General features: G+C 36.0%; 1 protein-coding gene across 9 annotated transcripts in view; it reads right to left on the bottom strand.

The window, feature by feature from the left end:
- The window catches only part of ADGRL3 (adhesion G protein-coupled receptor L3), a 761,705-nt gene that overhangs the window by 477,338 nt on the left and 266,858 nt on the right, over nt 1–17,509 (bottom strand). For all 9 annotated transcript variants that reach the window (XM_079770921.1, XM_079770928.1, XM_079770927.1 and 6 more), the window contains exon 3: nt 11,387–11,613. In XM_079770921.1, coding sequence (XP_079627047.1) covers nt 11,387–11,441 — 55 coding nt within the window. In that variant the 5' untranslated portion in view covers nt 11,442–11,613. The remainder of the gene's footprint in view (nt 1–11,386; nt 11,614–17,509) is intronic.

Below are 17,509 nucleotides of genomic sequence, written 5' to 3' on the forward strand. Positions count from 1 at the left end.
TCGGGCCTAAAGGGGCAGTTGGACATCCCTCTCACAATCCAGGACTGCTGGCTCCCAACTGCTTGCCTGCCTGCCTTCCTGATTGCCCCTAAACGCTTCTGCCAGCCAGCCTTATCACCCCCTAACACCTCCCCTGCCAGCCTGATTGATGCCTAACTGCTCCCATGCTAGCCTGTTTGCCCCTAACTGCCCTCCCCTGCAGGCCTGGTCACCCCCAACTGCTGTCTGCTGCAGGCCTGGGTCCCCCCCAACTGCCCTTCCCTGCAGGACCAGTCGCCCCCAACTTCCCTCCTCTGCCGGCCTGGTCACCCCTAATTGCCCTCCCCTGCAGGCTTGATCGCCCCCCAACTGCCCTCCCTTGCAGGCCTGGTCCCTCCCAACTGCCCTCCCCTGCTGTCCTGATTGCCCACAACTGCCCTCCCTTGCAGACCTGGTCCCTCCCAATTGCCCTCCCCTGCTAGTCTGATTGTCCATAACTGCCCTCCCTTGTAGGCCTGATCCCTTCCAACTGCCCTCCCCTGCTAGCCATTTTGTGGTGGCCATCTTGTGTCCACATGTGCGCAGTCATCTTTAACCACATGGGGGCAGCAATCTTGTGTGTTGGAGTGATGGTCAATTTGCATATTATTCTTTTATTATATAGGATTAGATAGGCTAGAGGCCTGGTGCACGGGTGGGGGCTGGCTGGTTTTGCCCTGAAGGGTGTCCTGGATCAGGGTGGGGGTTCCCCTGGGGCATGGGACAGCCTGGGTGAGGGGCCTGTAGTGGTTTTCAGGCTGGCTACGCGCCCCCCCCCCCCCCCCCCGGCGACCCAAACAGAGGCCCTGGTATCTGGGATTTATTTATCTTCTATAATTGAAACTTTGTAGCCTTGAGTGGAGGCCAAGGCAGGCCAGGGCAGGTGGAAAGCTTGGCTTCCTCCATCGCTGGGGGCAACTCAAGCCTCCTGCTCTCTCCAGTTCTGTGGCTGCTGCTATTTTTGTTGGGATTTATTTATCTTCTATAACTGAAACTTTGTAACCTTGAGTGGAGGCTAAGGCAGACCAAGGCAGGCAGAAAGCTTGGCTTCCTCCATTTCCAGGGAAACCCAAGCATCCTGCTCTCTCCGTGGCCTCAGCCATCTTGGTTGGGTTAATTTGCATACTTGCTCCTGATTGGCTGGTGGGCATGGCTTGTTGGTGTAGCAGAGTGATGGTTAATTTGCATATTACTCTTTTATTAGGTAGGATTTGAGCAAAGATGTAAATATGAAGACTTCCAAAATCTGGAAAAATAAGAATTTAAATAAGAACAAAAAATATAATTTTTTTGGCCACCATAACTAAAGCTCAATGTTCTTTATCATTTTCTTAGGAAGGAATCATTGTAAGCTACTAGAAGAACCCAGTGAATGTCACTGCTATACAGTTCATATATGAGTGAAGTTTCCATCATTGCCACTTACAACATTTTATCATTTTAATAAAAAACTGAATTAATGAATTACTTTTAGGAACCTCATATATAAGTACAAAAGAAGGTTGAGTGAAGCTAGAAAAATAGCATATGATTTCAAAATGCATGTAAAATAGGTAAGATTTAAATGGGTAAATCCAGGCAAAAAGCCTCTCTTAGAATATGTAGTCTAAAGAATTACATCTAGCCCTGTCCAATGTGGCTCAGTTGGTTGGGCATAATTCTGTGCACCAAAAGGTTGTCAGTTCAATTCTGGTCAGGGCACTTGCCTGGGTTTTGGGTTCCATCCCAATTAGAGCCACATTCACTGTTTCCCTCTCTCTTCCTCTCTCTCTCTCTCTCTCTCTCTCTCTCTCTCTTACTCTCTCAAAATCAATATAAAATCTTAAAAAATAAAAAACTCTTACGTCCAAAGGTATTCTAACAATAATATCTTCTAGTCTTTTCTAAAAAGAACATGTAGAACTCAATAATAAAAAATTAAAAATCAGGAAATTGTTGAGTATTATTTCTCTAAATAAGTATACATACAAATGACCAATGAGCACAGGAAAAGAAGCTCAACATCATTACGTATTAGAGAAATGCAAATCAAAACCATGAAATACTATTTCATCTAGACTAGGATGGTTAAAACAAAAAAGGCAGTAAGTGTGGGTGAGGATGTGGAAAAATGAGAACCCTCTTATTATTGTTGAGACTGTATTACTCTATAACTACTCTGGAAAATAGTTTTGCAGTTCCTCAAAATGCTAACCATAGAGTTATCATGTGATTGAGCAATTCCACTCCTAGGTGTGGAAAAGTAAATATATGTTCACACAAAAGCTGGTAAATGAGTTTTCATAATAGTGTAGAATAGAGAAAAGGTATAAATAATCCAAATTTCCATAAAGTAATAAATATAATATGGCATATTCATACACAGAATATTATTCGGCAATAAAAAAGAATTTGTTGATACATGCTATGATATGCATAAATTCTTAAATTATATTAAGTGAAAGAAGTTAGTCATACAAAAAAATAAGAAAAATGATGATTCTATTTAGGAAAAATGTCCAGAATAGGCAAACCCATAGAGACATAAAGTAGATTAGTGGTTGCCAGGGATGGGGCTGAGGGGTACTGGGAGTGAATAATAATGGATATGAGGTTTCCTTTGGAGGATTAATAATGTTTTAAAATTTATTATGGTGATGGTTGTATAACTGCTCATACACTGAAATCCACTCAACTGTACATTTTAAAATGGTTAGCTTTATGGTGTTTTTAAAAAAATATATTTTTATTGATTTCAGAGAGGAAGGGAGAGGGAGAGAGAGGTAGAAACATCAATGATGAGAGAATCATTGATTGGCTGCCTCCTGCATGCCCCCTACTGGGGACTGAGCCCACAACCCCGGCATGTGCCCTCACTAGGAATCAACTGTGACCTCCTGGTTCATAGGTTGATGCTCAACCACTGAACCACACCAGTCATGAAATGGTATATTAAATATATCCCAATAAAGCTGTAAAAATTCTATTTATGCATTAAAATATTAGTGTATTAGATCCCTTTTTGTAAAGCTACATGGTGTGTTAAATAACTTCTCCCTTTATCACAAGAGGACTACACTTTTCAGACTCCTTTATAGGTGTGACTATGAGGCTTAGTGTTTTGTGTGATTTTTAAGGAAAATGGAAACAGAAGTAATGTACACTCCTTCCAAGAATATCCATAAAAACTTTCCAATAGAATCTCCACAGTGCTCGATGTTCCTTCCTGTGGACTGGAATGGCAATGCCTCAGAATGACTTTGGAAGCCTGATGGCATTAGCCTAGGTCTCTGAGTAACTATGAGAGCAACAGAATTAACATCCACCCCTGACACACACACTGACCAGAAACCTTTCTTGGAATGTTTGGTGAACAGGTTAATATTCTCTGGAAGCCATTATTAATTATGAAATTTACTGCGGCTACAGCCTAGCTTATCCTAATACAATGTCCAAAAATGGAGATTAATGTAGGTTACTCAAAGTAGTGTGTGTGTGTCTCATCACATATATTTTGAAACACACACATAATCAATTTGATCCTAACGTGACTATTTCCTGTTCTAGACACTTGAATTTCTTAGAAGTAATTCCTAACACACTGTAACACAAATAAATAAACTACAGTGCTGTTTCAGATATCTCATTTCTATAATTGATCATTTTGCTTTATTTTAAGATTTTCTTTAATTATTGTATTTTACAATATGTATTTTATGATCAATTGGGTAAGTGACTTCCTATTATTCATTTCATTTCTACTAGCTTTTTTTCTTGTTTAATATTCAATATATATTTTAGAATATTTTTGTTGAATTTCTACCTAGAAAAGTTCATATTGGTACTATGAATGCATTTGAGTAAAAATCTAAAGGAATTAATTTGGAGATATATGTCAATTTTGCTGTCTTCAGTCTTTTCATATAGGAACTTAGTATATTGCATGTCTTCTTTGATAACCCCCAGTAAACTTCAGCATTTTCTTCTCATACACCCCATATATTTCTTGCTATTTCTTTCTAAGTCATGCATTTCAGTGCCGTTTTGAATCAAATCAACATTGAAATGCATGTTACTAAGTTACACACAGTAGGTATGTGTGAATCATACAGCTGAACTCAAATTGATCTCAATTCTGAGAGTTTTTATTTCCTGATTATATCACCTTACTGCTTAAAATAATAATTCTTATATTTGAATATCTATTCTTCATATTTTGTTTTGTCGTTTATTATAGTAAATGACAAAACAAAATATGAAGAATAGGTATTCAAATATAAGATAATTATTATTTTTATTTTTTATATTTTTATATTTATATAAAATATATATAAATATATTTTTATTTTTATATTTATATAAAATATAATTTTATATTTTTAAAAACGATTCTAATAATAACAACCATGATGGTATTGACTATTTATGAGCATTCATTTAACATTGTTAATTAATGTAGGAAGAAATAATTCTTTTATTTTCCACTTCTCAGGATATTTTCTTCCAGGGGTATAGTGATATTGTCAAATTTATATGCAAGTATGTTCCTTTAAAATGCTATTTGTAATGGTAATATATCAATGACCTTCACTGTTGAGTCATTATCATATGGTTAGATAAACAATGGTTCCTTCATATGAAACAATATTATAATTTTAAAAAAATTTTAATGAGAGCATAGAAACGTCTACATTTTGAGTTTAAGTCAAGTGAAAGGTAAATTTTATTTCTTACATTATTCCAATTTAAAAAATATATGTGCATACATAACATAACAGTAGGGAAATCTAACAAACATTAACATTAAGTATATCATGGGGTCATGGGATTAATACATTTCTGCTTTCTAATTTAAATTTCTATGAGGAGACATACTGTGACAATAAAGTAGGTAACCCTGATAATGACAAAGAAATATATGAGACTATGTTCTTTTCTTGTACCTTACCAGTAAGCTACAACCTTGACTTCAGAACATTCAAGTCACCACAAACCATAATATGTGTAGATGAAATAAATATAGAAAGCTTATCAAATGCCACTGTGAAAGCCTATTTTTGTACAAAAATATGTATCTATTACTTTTGTATGTACAACCAGCATATTTCTCTTGCAAAACCTTAACAAATCTAGCTTATTTGATCAATCTTTCCTATAAAATAGATTTTTTTTCTTAGAGAAAGACAATTTTCTATATATTTAAAGAAACTAATTCTGCTATGATGGCAATATAGGGGAAATAAAAATGCAAATCAAATAAAAATGTCATTATTTACAAAATGTAAAGACAATATTATTTATAATCTATAGAAAGATAAACCCTCATTCTTTCAATACTAATACAAGAGAAAAAAAATACTTTCTAAAATGATTTTCCCCCAATTCATGTATTGTCCTTAACTTCACCAAACCAATGTATCAATTAAAAAGTAGAGAATGAGTTAATTATGTTTTTCAACAGGGCCTTCTTCTAAACTTCCAAATTTTAAAAAAGGTCATAATACAATGCATAGTCTCTATTTACATGATAAATAAATGAGAATCTTTCCTATTGCATTTCATTTTTTTAACTGGTCATTAAGGAGTAATTTCCCAATCAGAATGGAGGAAATAAAAATGCATGAAAAAGTGTACCATGGCTACCTATATGAAATTATAAATGAAATTATAAATGTAAGAGCAGTCTTACATTGAAAATGAGAGTAAAAAGCAATGTAAAAAAGAGAAAAACAGATAAGTATTTACATATTATATACCTAAGGATTTTTAAATTAATTCAACCTCAACTATACAACTACCCTTTGCCGCCACAGTCCACCCCATTTCCAAGAAATTAAAAAAAAAAAAAATACTAAGATAGGAACCTAACCCCCTCCCCCGCCAAATATGCACAATATATAAAATCTGAAGATAAGAAAATACTATTTCACTCTCAAGGTATACACAAGTCACTTATGAGTATCACCGAAATAAAATTCACATATAACTTGTTTTGCAAATGTGAAAGCAAGAGTCTTTTCAAATTGCTAACTGCATGCTGAGTGTGTAAGAAAGGTTTCTAAACCTATTCTTACAAAGGAAAGCTACCAGCCATGCACATTTGTACTTAATCTTATAATATCAGAGACTGAATAGTTAATTTACAGCATATATATTTTGAAATTCAGTACCACGTCGCTATGGAAGATGGTGTTGGGTGTGTTGGCAGAAACCTCATATATCATGACCACAAAGGTTTTGCTGTTTAACATAACTGACCATACAAATAGTGATATTACTGAAAATATTACGAATTACCTAGGCTGGAAAGCATTATAAACACATCAAGGATGATTAATTTCTAAATATAAGAAAGTTAAGCAGAGCTTAGAAGTCAACCTGACTTTTTGCACTTATAAAACAAAACTTCATAAAAAGAATTATATGGTGAGATGTTATGTAGTAAAATATAATTATATCCTTTCTCAATCTTCACCTCTTACTAGAAGTTAAAATATATATGGGCATTATTTTAAATTACTGACACATTAAATAGTATTATAACTTTTAAAATAGATTAATTATAAAGTGCAAGTTACATAAAAATGTATAGCACTAAATATATATGCATCTATTGGTTCTTTTGTCCCTACGAAGAACTTTTTATTGTAATTAACTTCCTTGAATATAATAAATAGCAGGATACCCTGTAAAATCTATCTATATATATAAAAGGCTAATATGCAAAGTGTCCTCTTGGGAGTTCAACCAGGAGACGGGGAGTTAGATCGCTTGCCATGATGTGTGCTGAGCACCAGGGGGTGGCACAGAACATGGCAGGTGACCAGCGGTGGCAGTGGAGCGCTGAGGGAGCGAGGGAAGGAGGAGGCAGGGAGGCGGGTAACCTGATCGGCCTTGATTGCCGGCCAGGCCTAGGAACCCTACCTGTGCATGATTTCGTTCACGGGGCCTCTAGTGAATATATTACCACACATACAACTTTCACAACCAAAAAATAGGATTATAGAGAAAAGGTAAGCATATGTTGGTTATAGAAAAAATACTAAAACCCTATATTCTATGCAAATGTACCATATTGTTTCCCATTACCCAGGGGCTCAATCGACCCTGTATCCCTGTATGCTATCTTTTCAATAAAGACATAATCTATAAGTACAGTTAAATCAATATTATATATATATGTGTGTGTGTGTGTGTGTGTGTGTGTGTGTGTGTGTGTGCGCACCAAAATCACCTTCTCAACTCTCAACCTATGTGGCTTGGGTAGTCACACCCTGACCAGATCTCCTAGCCCAGGTCCCACACTGAACCTTGGTACTACCCTTTCTGCCAGTCAGCATGAGCCCCGGTGCCCATGTTTATCAATGGATATTGTTCTCTGATCTCACTATTTCCCTTGTTTCCAACCACATGAATAGAACAAAAAACACTTTAACTTCATGTAACCCTACATTAGTTGACAGCAAAGAACTGGCCATCAGCTTTCACTGCTTCTCTTGACTTCTGCCAGTTCTCATTGCATAATAGATAAGGGTTGTATGGTTGCACAGGAAGGGCATACAGTCATGGAATATGGAAATACAGAGGCACATAAAGACATAGAATATGGACAGATAAACAAAGAACTACGGACATTTCCTAATTTCAAAGAATTGTGTATATATATATATATATATATATACATGATGTGGATATACTGATTGATTTTTGTTTTCCTGTGTAAAATATTGGCATGACTTTCTAGGATGATGGGCAGGTCATTCAACTAATGTAAACATTATTCAGAATTAATTATTTAGCTTGGTTTCTAATTTTATCCATGTAAAGTTCATGTAAAAATGCATCACATACTACCATTTATATATCACTACCACTGACAATTATATACTAGAATCTGACAATTATGTACTATAATTATATTTTTATATACTGAAATTACATTCTAAGCTTTGATATATATCAATTTAATAATAATTATGTTCAGAGAGTAGTATTAAGAAAGTTCTGGCAAAACCTGAATACTGAGGTTTAAGCAGAAGATTTCTTTCTATTCTCAAGGCAAGAATAAGGATAATTACGCATTTTCCTTATCAAACCTTCAGAGGTTTCCCTCTATTTCAAGCTAATTTAAGAGTAGAAAAATCAAGTACAAGAAAGATTTACCAAATACCCACACTATGTTAGAAGCTATACATAGTATATTATTCTATCCATTCTTAAAATGACTCTGCATGGAATAAGTGTTTATTCTTTCGGATGAAAAGTAGACTTATACATTTTTAAGTTTCTGTAAGTTCCTTGAGGGAAGTATTAAGAATATTTTTTGCTCACTGCCATATTTTTTAGCAGCTAGCACAGTTTTATGACTCAATGTAGGTACTTGTTAACTAGTTTACCAAGTAATAGAGTTACAGAGCTAGTAGATGGTAGAGCTAGAATATTATCTCAGGTTTGTCAGATTTCAAACCTCAGTCCGTCTGTGTCCAGACCATAGTGGAGGCAGGTGATCTGCACTCTGCCTCATCTCTCCCAATGACCAGGAGAGCTGAGATGGGATCCTCTATTGGGAAGAACGGCCTTGATAGAAATTGATCATCTTACTGGCAGTAAGACCAGAGCTCACAAAACCAGGTCCCCTCTGAGTCTCATAATAGCTTGTGGAACATTAGTCAAGTTCCTTTACCACTCAATATTCAATGTTTATACCATAAATATTGAATGATAAAGATTATAATAAATATTGTTAAACCCACAAGAATATTGTGATTAATTGTACCTATATAATTAAAGTGTATAGCTATAAAATCAATAATTATCATTATTATTTGCTCAAGAGAAAAGAATCAAGACTCAGGTCATACCCAGAAAAGTAAATTCTCCATGGACATGAGGGCAAATGAAGCTAGGCCTCACAACAATAGGCGAGGAGATGTTGTCAGGGGATGTTTTGTGGGAAAAGGTACTTCTATAATTGTGACATCCATTTTAAACCACTCATCTGTGGTTTTGAGTTATGTGCTATTCCTTTAAGCCAGGATTAGTAGAGGCTCTAAAAATGTCTATTGAGTAGACCTCAGCACTGGTGAAAGGTTACTGCATTCCTCTGTTTATGAGTAAGCTGGTTCTACACGGCTGTTCATTGAAGCCCTGGATTTACAAGTCAGAAGTGGCACCACAATGGAGGCGCCTCCTATAGAAGGTAGACAACACTGACTTGAATTTTCTCTGGTGCAGGTTTTAGATTACCTAACCATGGCAATAAGAATAAAGTTTATAATTTGAAATCTTCCATGTTGTTTAGCTTTATATGATTCAAAGAAAAGATAATAGAAAGTAGTTCACGTAAAATGGAAAGGATTACTTAACTTTTTAGCCTAAAATATTTGATATACCAGGTCAATTTTTTATGTGCCCAACTAGGGGTGTTAAGATATTTCTCAGAGTTACCCAAAGATTGTGTGTGTGTATATGTGGGGTGTGTGTGTGTGTGTGTGTGTGTGTGTGTGTGTGTTCAGTACCGGTCCAAATCCAAGAACCAAGATCTATATATAGCTCAGCCATGTTTGGGACCCAGTGAAATACATAGGTGTCAGTTTTTGGAGAACAAAAACTTCAATAAAAACAGTCTTTAATAGAATGTCTATTTCTGCTATTTTTAATCTACTTGCTCAAACAGGTATAATTTTAGACTGACTTTTAAAAAATAAATTATACTTGTGTGTGTGTGTGTGTGTGTGTGTGTGTGTGTGTGAGCATCAACATCAAATGGAATAGCTCTCATGTTAAAATAATTTCTCAGCTAATTCCTGGTTGTTACAATTTACTAGAACCAAAACTGGATGGACAGATAGTGTGATGAAGGCAATTAACATGTTCAACCACTTAATATTCATCATACACTATGCTAGATTCACATATGCTACTTATTCAATCCTCAAAAGAACCATATGAGTGAGGCATTTTTATAACATAAAAAACCTAACTAGAATCATCCTGAGATATATAATGAGAAAAGCATTGTTTAAAGTGACAAATCTTTGTCCCATATGACAAATGTCACATGTGCCCTAGTATGTGAATGTTTAAGTACTGCATCAGTATATGAATTAAAGAAACACTTTGAAATTTTTGACAAAATTTATTTATATTATGTATGGTTATATAATTTTACTTTCTTTTTGTTAAAAGAGCACTACCTTATATTATAGTGATTTGTTACATATAATTGTTAAATCAGGGGAACTTTGGAGAAAACTTTTATCCATTCTTAAAATGACAACAGAATGCAATTCCATTTGAAACTTGGGACATGGGCCAAATTTGGAACTGCATCATTCATGAACTACAGCAGATTTCATAATAAATTAAAAACCAAAAGTGAGTGAAAGAGGCTGAAAATTCATTTAAGTTGCTTGAAAGATTATAATATGCTGAGACCTCCTAAGCACTGGCAAATATAACTGTGTCCCCTTTTCTTTGCTATAATTGCCATTAACATATGAAATAGTGTCTGCACTATACCATTTTTATCTTAGTGCAAAACCAAGGGTAATTAGTAAGAAACTTTAAATTGTGAAAAAGGAACATACATATAGACTTTAACTTTGCCAGGGCTTATTGAGATTCAGTGAGCATTATATACTAAGTTGTATAGAAACTGTCTTGCTTACTTATGGAATATTTATATGTTTTCTAAAATGTCCAAAGGTATGTAATTTCTTACATATTTGGGTTATCAATACAAAGATGTTTAAATGAACAAGTACATTCTCTTTTTATGAGTATATTAGCATGTTTCTGTAAAAATACCTTTCTGCATATGTTCACATTATTTTGATGTTGTTTTTTCCCCTATTTTGCATTGAAAGTTATATGACAAAAACAATTTTCCTTTAATGAAAAGTTTAGTTTTTTTTGTTCTGTGTACTAAAGATTAAACAGAGTAGTAAACACTAACAAACAAATGATTACTTAGTTTGAGAAATCAAATTTTGGGGGGTATTTTCTTTCAAATGCAAATATTTACTATATTAAAAATTTTGATTACAAAAATATGTAAACCAAAAAATTCACAATAAGCGATATAGTTAATGAGTCAGCTGATTTTCCCTGGGTGTGGTAAATATAAAGACTAAAACATGCAAAGTTGTTTTTTAAGCAAACAAAAACTTTGGTTATACATACATTCTAAAAGGTACCTTAAGAAATAAAATTCTAACTCATATTTATTGCAGCTTAAGGCACACATGTGACCTTTTACTCTTACTTCTATTAATATATGTAGGCAAAAGCTGCTAAATCTTAGAGCAAAGATGTAAAGGAAAGGAACTAGTATAAATAACTGAGACAACATTAAGAATCACACAAAGAAACTAATTAAAGTGCTTACCATGGACTATGGGTGCTAAGAGCATCATGAAGACTAGTAGCTGTGATGGCCACATGGTTGTGAAGTCAGGCGTGAGTGCCTCAAGAGTAAATGTTTCCCACGTGAATCACAGTAAGTGTTTCTGGTTCCTCTTCTGTACTCCAAGACCGATGATTAAAAAAAAAAAAGTAAAAACCCAAAAAGAAATATTCCTCAAAACAGAAACACCAATATCCCAAATTCGAATCCTGCAAACAAGAAAAAAAAAGTTATCAAATAGAGGTTTTCTTAACTCTTTGAAAGTTTATTTCCTGACTAAAATATCTCTTATACCTCCTCATTTCATTTTAATGAGTAGAGGATTCATATATAAAAACGTGTAACCTGAAGGACAATATTTATGCATGTATTATCAGTATTTAATCTCTACACCTCAAACGAACTGAAATAATTCAGTATTACTGGAAAATAATATAAATATACTATGTTATTTTTATAATAATTAACTAAGTTTGGCACTTACTATGTATAAAATATTTTCTACAAATACAATTTTTATTAACTTTACTATAAAAATTCATTGTCATTGCTGTGAGGTTGAAATAAAAATAGTTAAGTGTATGAGTTTTACTTTCATTTTAGTCCCTGATATTCATTTAGAAATCATTCTACATGTTACCTACATTGCTATTCTAAGCATCTTTGTAAGTAAACGTGTGAAGATCATAGATTTTTGTTAATTAATTATGCTCAAACATAATTAATTCATTCAACAGAGTTTTATAAAGTACCCACTAAACTACAAAGCACTGGACTAGGAAATCAGAAATACAATACTGAATAAAACATGCTACCTATTTTCTAGGATCTTGAAGCTTAAAATGAACAATCTTGCTTAAAAGGGTTAAATACATTTATGGCAGACATTTAAAAAGTCATGTTAGTGAATCAAACTGATATAGCTGCTTCAGCTTATGTATGCACAGATTTATCTTATAGAGCAAAAATATGAAGGGAACATGACCCACATTTTGATGATTCTGTCTTTCATGCACCTTTAAAATTGATCAATCTCCAAAATTTACAGGGAACTCATAAAACTTAACAAAAGGAAGATAAACGATCCAATCAAAAAATGGGCAAAGGACCTAAATAGACACTTGTCTAAAGAGGAGATACAGAAGGCCTAAAGACATATGAAAACATGCTCAAAGTCACTAATCATCTGAGAGATGCAAATCAAAATGACAATGAGGTACCATCTCACACCTGTCAGAAAGGCTATCATCAACAAATCAACAAATGACAAGTGCTGGCAAGGATATAGAGAAAAAGGAACCCTCGTGCACTGCTGGTGGGAATGCAGACTGGTGCAGCCACTGTGGAGAACAGTATGGAGTTTCCTCAAAAAACTAAAAATGGAACTCCCATTTGACCCAATGATACCACTTCTAGGAATATATCCCAAGAAACTAGAAACACCAATCAGAAAGGATATATGCACCCCTATGTTCATAGCAGCACAATTTACAATAGCAAAGTTTTGGAAATAGCCTAAGTGCCTATCAGCAGATGAGTGGATTAGAAAACTGGTACATCTACACAATGGAATACTATGCTGCTATAAAAAGAAGGAACTTTTACCATTTGCAATAGCATGTTTGGATCTGGAGAGCATTATTCTAAGAGAAATATGCCAGTCAGACAAAGATAAATATCACATGATCTCACTCAAATATGGAATATAATGAACAGCATAAATTGATGAACAAAAATAGATCCAGAGACAAGGTAACACTGAACAGACTGTCCAACCTCAGAGAGAAGGCAGGGGAGGGGGGTGTAGAGATCAACCCAAGGACTTGTATGCATGCATATTTGCATAACCAATGGACACAGACACTGGGATGGTGGGGGCTTCTCCTGGGGGATGGGAGTCATGGGCAGAGGGTCAATCGGGGAAAAAGAAACATATGTAATACTTTAAACAATAAAAAAAAGATCAATCAATAGAAACTGCATTTCTCTCTCTCTCTCTGTATTCTGGTGATTAATATATATGTAATATAATTTCATATTTGAGTATGAATTTAATTTTTTCTGGGAATGGACATTCAAAATAGACATAGTTTACTAAAGATTGTATTATAATCCTCATTTTGCCAAAATAAATTCCAAAATACTCTGAAGTATTTGCCTTGGTTATAAGGCAAAATTACATGGATTTATCTGAATTTTTGGCACTATCATTTATAGCATGATAAGTATAACCTTGGGCTAGTCATTTAAGCCCTCAAGGCCTTGGTTTCCTATCAGTTAGTAGGGGAAAGTGTTACTACTTCATCCATATGGATATAAGAACATTAAATGAACTATAACTTGTAACTTTGAGTTATATAAAATACATTAAAATATGTATTGCCCAGAAGAGTGTCTGGCATGTAATAAGAGCTTTATGTCTTTCACTAGAAGCCCAATGCATGAAGATTAGTGCTAGAATGGGCTTTCCTTTCCCTGGCTGCCGGCACCACCTTTCCACTCAGGCCCAGCCCCTTTCCACTCAGGCCCTGGAGCCGCCTCTTTCTGTTCAGGCCCCACCTTCCCACGCTGCCCAGAGGCCCTGAGAGACTGGCGGTGGGGCAGAACGCCTGCGCCCTGCCCCCGACACTTGGTGCCTGTGTATGCAAATTAACCGCTATCTTTCTTGGGTTAATTTGCATATCACTCCTGATTGGCTGGTGGTGTAGCGGAGGTACGGTCAATTTACATGTTTGTCTATTATTAGGTAAGATTAGTTTCAATTTTATCCTTTTACTGTGGCTGTGTAAGAAGCAAGATCATTTAGCTAAAGAATATTTCCTGAGTCACTAGTGTATAGATGGGTGCCAAGAATACTACATTTGGACACAACATATACAAATTTTATGCTTAATCTCACAAAGACTATAAAACAAAATGAAGCTTATAATAGACAATCTCATAGTATTTTCCTCTTACAAATAGGAAAAGCATTGACAAGGGGGAAATGTGGTTCAGATAAAACAGAAACCGTGGAAAGGAATCATGTGCAACATTTTCATTTCATTTTCATTTATTCATACTTTGAGACCCAAAAAACATTCAGAACTTGTCATAAGTGTATAATTCTTTTCTAAAATAAATTTTAAAAGAAATTGCTAATTTATTTTGTTCAAAATCATTTTAAAAAATATTTTTATTGATTTCAGAGAGAAAGGGAGAGGGGAGAGAAAGATAGAAACATCAATGATGAGAGAGAATAATTGATTGGCTGCCTACTGGGGATAGAGCCAACAACCTGGGCATATACCCAGGGACCTTTCATTTTGCAGGTCTATGCTCTATCCATTGAGACAAGTTAGGACTCAAAATTAATTTTTGAAAAGAGTCCAGAAGCATGGATGCATGGAAAAGACTAATAGACCTGAGGCGGGGGGTGGAGGGTGCGGAGGAAGAGTAGGAACAGGGAGAGATTAGCCAAAGAACATATATGCATAGCCCATGGACACAGATAATAGTGTGGTGAAGGCAGGGGCTGGGTGGAGAGAGTATAAAGTGGGGGATGTGGGGACATGTGTAATAATGTTAACAATAAATTAAATAAATAAATAAAATAAAAATGAAATTATATTATTTAACATGCACGAGATAATTAATGGATATTTTAAAAAAGAATACATAAATTGATTGATAGATCAACAAGCAAACAATACACCCCAACCTCAACATTCAGTTATTGGTTTTTTTTTCCTATGACCACTGGGTTTATGATTGTCAAAAATTGTTATCAGTGAATGTGTGTATCCACACAGATCCATACAAAAAAACAAATATAAATAAGAGAAATACATAGAGAACTATTTAGCTACTGGAAAAAAATATGGTTAGCCATTCACGTAAATTATTTATCTACTAGAGGCCCGGTGCACGAAATTCGTGCACGGAGGGGGGTTGTCCCTCAGCCCAGCCTGTACCCTCTCCAATCTGGGACCCCTCGAGGGATGTCCGACTGCCCGTTTAGGCCCGATCCCAGTGGGATCGGGCCTAAACGGGCAGTCGGACATCCCTCTCACAATCCAGGACTGCTGGCTCCCAACTGCTTGCCTGCCTGCCTTCCTGATTGCCCCTAACTGCTTCTGCCTGCCAGTCTGATCACCCCCTAACCACTCTGCTGCCAGCCTGTTTGCCCCCAACTTCCCTCCTCTGCCGGCCTGGTTACCCCTAACTGCCCTCTCCTGCAGGGTTGATCACCTCCAACTGCCCTCCCTTGCAGGCCTGGTCCTTCTCAACTGCCCTCCCTTGCAGGCCGGGTGCCTCCCAACTGCCCTCTCCTGCTGGCCATCTTGTGGTGGCCATCTTGTGTCCACATGGGGGCAGGATCTTTGACCACATGGGGGCAGCTATATTGTGTTGCAGTGATGATCAATCTGCATAGTACTCTTTTATTAGATAGGATAGAGGCCTGGTACAGGGGTGGGGGCCAGCTGGTTTGCCCTGAAGGGTGTCCCTGATCAGGGTGGGCTTCCCTTGGGGCATGGGGTGGCCTGAGCGATGGGCCTGTGGTGGTTTGCAGGCGGGCCATGCCCCCTGGCAACGCAAGCAGAGGCCCTGGTATCTGGAATTTATTTTCCTTCTACAATTGAAACTTTGTAGCCTGGAGCAGAGCCAAGCCTGGGGCTCCCTCCGAGGCCAGCAGCCATTTGTGTTGGGGTTATAATTGAAACTTTGTTGCCTTAAGTGGGTGGGCCCGGCCAGGGTGTGCGGAAAGCTTTGCTTCTCCTGTTGCTGGAGGCAACCCTGGCCTGTTCTCTCAAGCTCCATTCTGCCGCCATTTGTTTGAATTTGTTTACCTTCTATAATTGAAACTTTGTAGCTTGAGTGGAGGCTTAGGCCTGCAATGGCTGGCAGAAAGCTTGGCTTCCTCTGTTACTTAGGAAACCTTGCTCTCTGTGGCTGTAGCCATCTTGGTTTGGGTTAATTTGCATACTCACTCTGATTGGATGGTGGGCGTGGCTTGTGGGCGTGGCTTGTGGGTGTGTCGGAGGTATGGTCATATTGCATATTTGTCTATTATTAGATAGGATTATTTCAAAAATATATACTCAATTTCTTCAAAATGTAAATAAAATAGAAGACGTTTTCTCACAATCAAGTTACATAAAGAGGAGAAAAATTAACATTTCTTTAGTCACATGAAGAAGAAAACAATTAATATTTCTTTAGCTTCTTATGCCAACCAATGTTCTAGAAATTAAACAATTTTCTGATTTAATTCTCCATAGAAATATTTATTAAATATTTATTTTTAATCTTCACCCAAGAATATGTGTGTGTTTTTTTAATTGATTTTAGAGAAAAGACCAAAAGAGAGAGAGAAAAACATAGATGTGAGAGAGAAATATTGATCAGTTGCTTCCCATACATGCCCGGACCAGGGATCAAACCTCATCCTGGATATGTGCCCTGACTAGAAATCAAACCCACTACCTTTCAATGTATGGATGATGCTCAACCAACTGAGCATCATCCCATAGAAATGGGCTCCATAGAAATCTTTAAAGCAGATAATACTCTTATGCTTACTGAGGAAGAAAATCAGACCTTTTACTCAGTAAGAATTTCAAACCAAGTATCTGAATTCAACATCAGTGCTCTTTCCTCTCTCTATAGTAGAAATAAACAAGAAACTGTATCACAGTAATAGGCTTATTAGTTGTACAAAACAAGGAGACAATGTGGCAAGTTTCCGAAGTAGACTTAGGCCTTGCTTAAATATGTTATTTGATTCTGAAAAGTGGAGAACCTTGACCAGCATAGGAGTAGAGGACAAAAAGAAAGAGAAAGAAAAAAAAAAAAAGACAGGTTTAGAAAATCTAATTATACATTGTACCCTTTGGAGGTTTAAAGAAAATTATTTCCATAGTGAAATATGATTATTGCTATTGTGAAGTCTGGCTTTAGTGAAAACCGAAATAGTATCTTTTATAAGCTATATATTTTCACATTGATAAAGCAACGGGAGACAGTTATTTTATAAAAAGAATAAAAATTATTGACCTATTATTTATAATAATGGTTATTTTAAAATATTGCAGCAGGGCACAAAGGCACTTCCACTATGATATT

Source organism: Cnephaeus nilssonii (genome assembly GCF_951640355.1).
Source record: "Cnephaeus nilssonii genome assembly, chromosome: 1".
NCBI lineage: Eukaryota > Metazoa > Chordata > Mammalia > Chiroptera > Vespertilionidae > Cnephaeus > Cnephaeus nilssonii.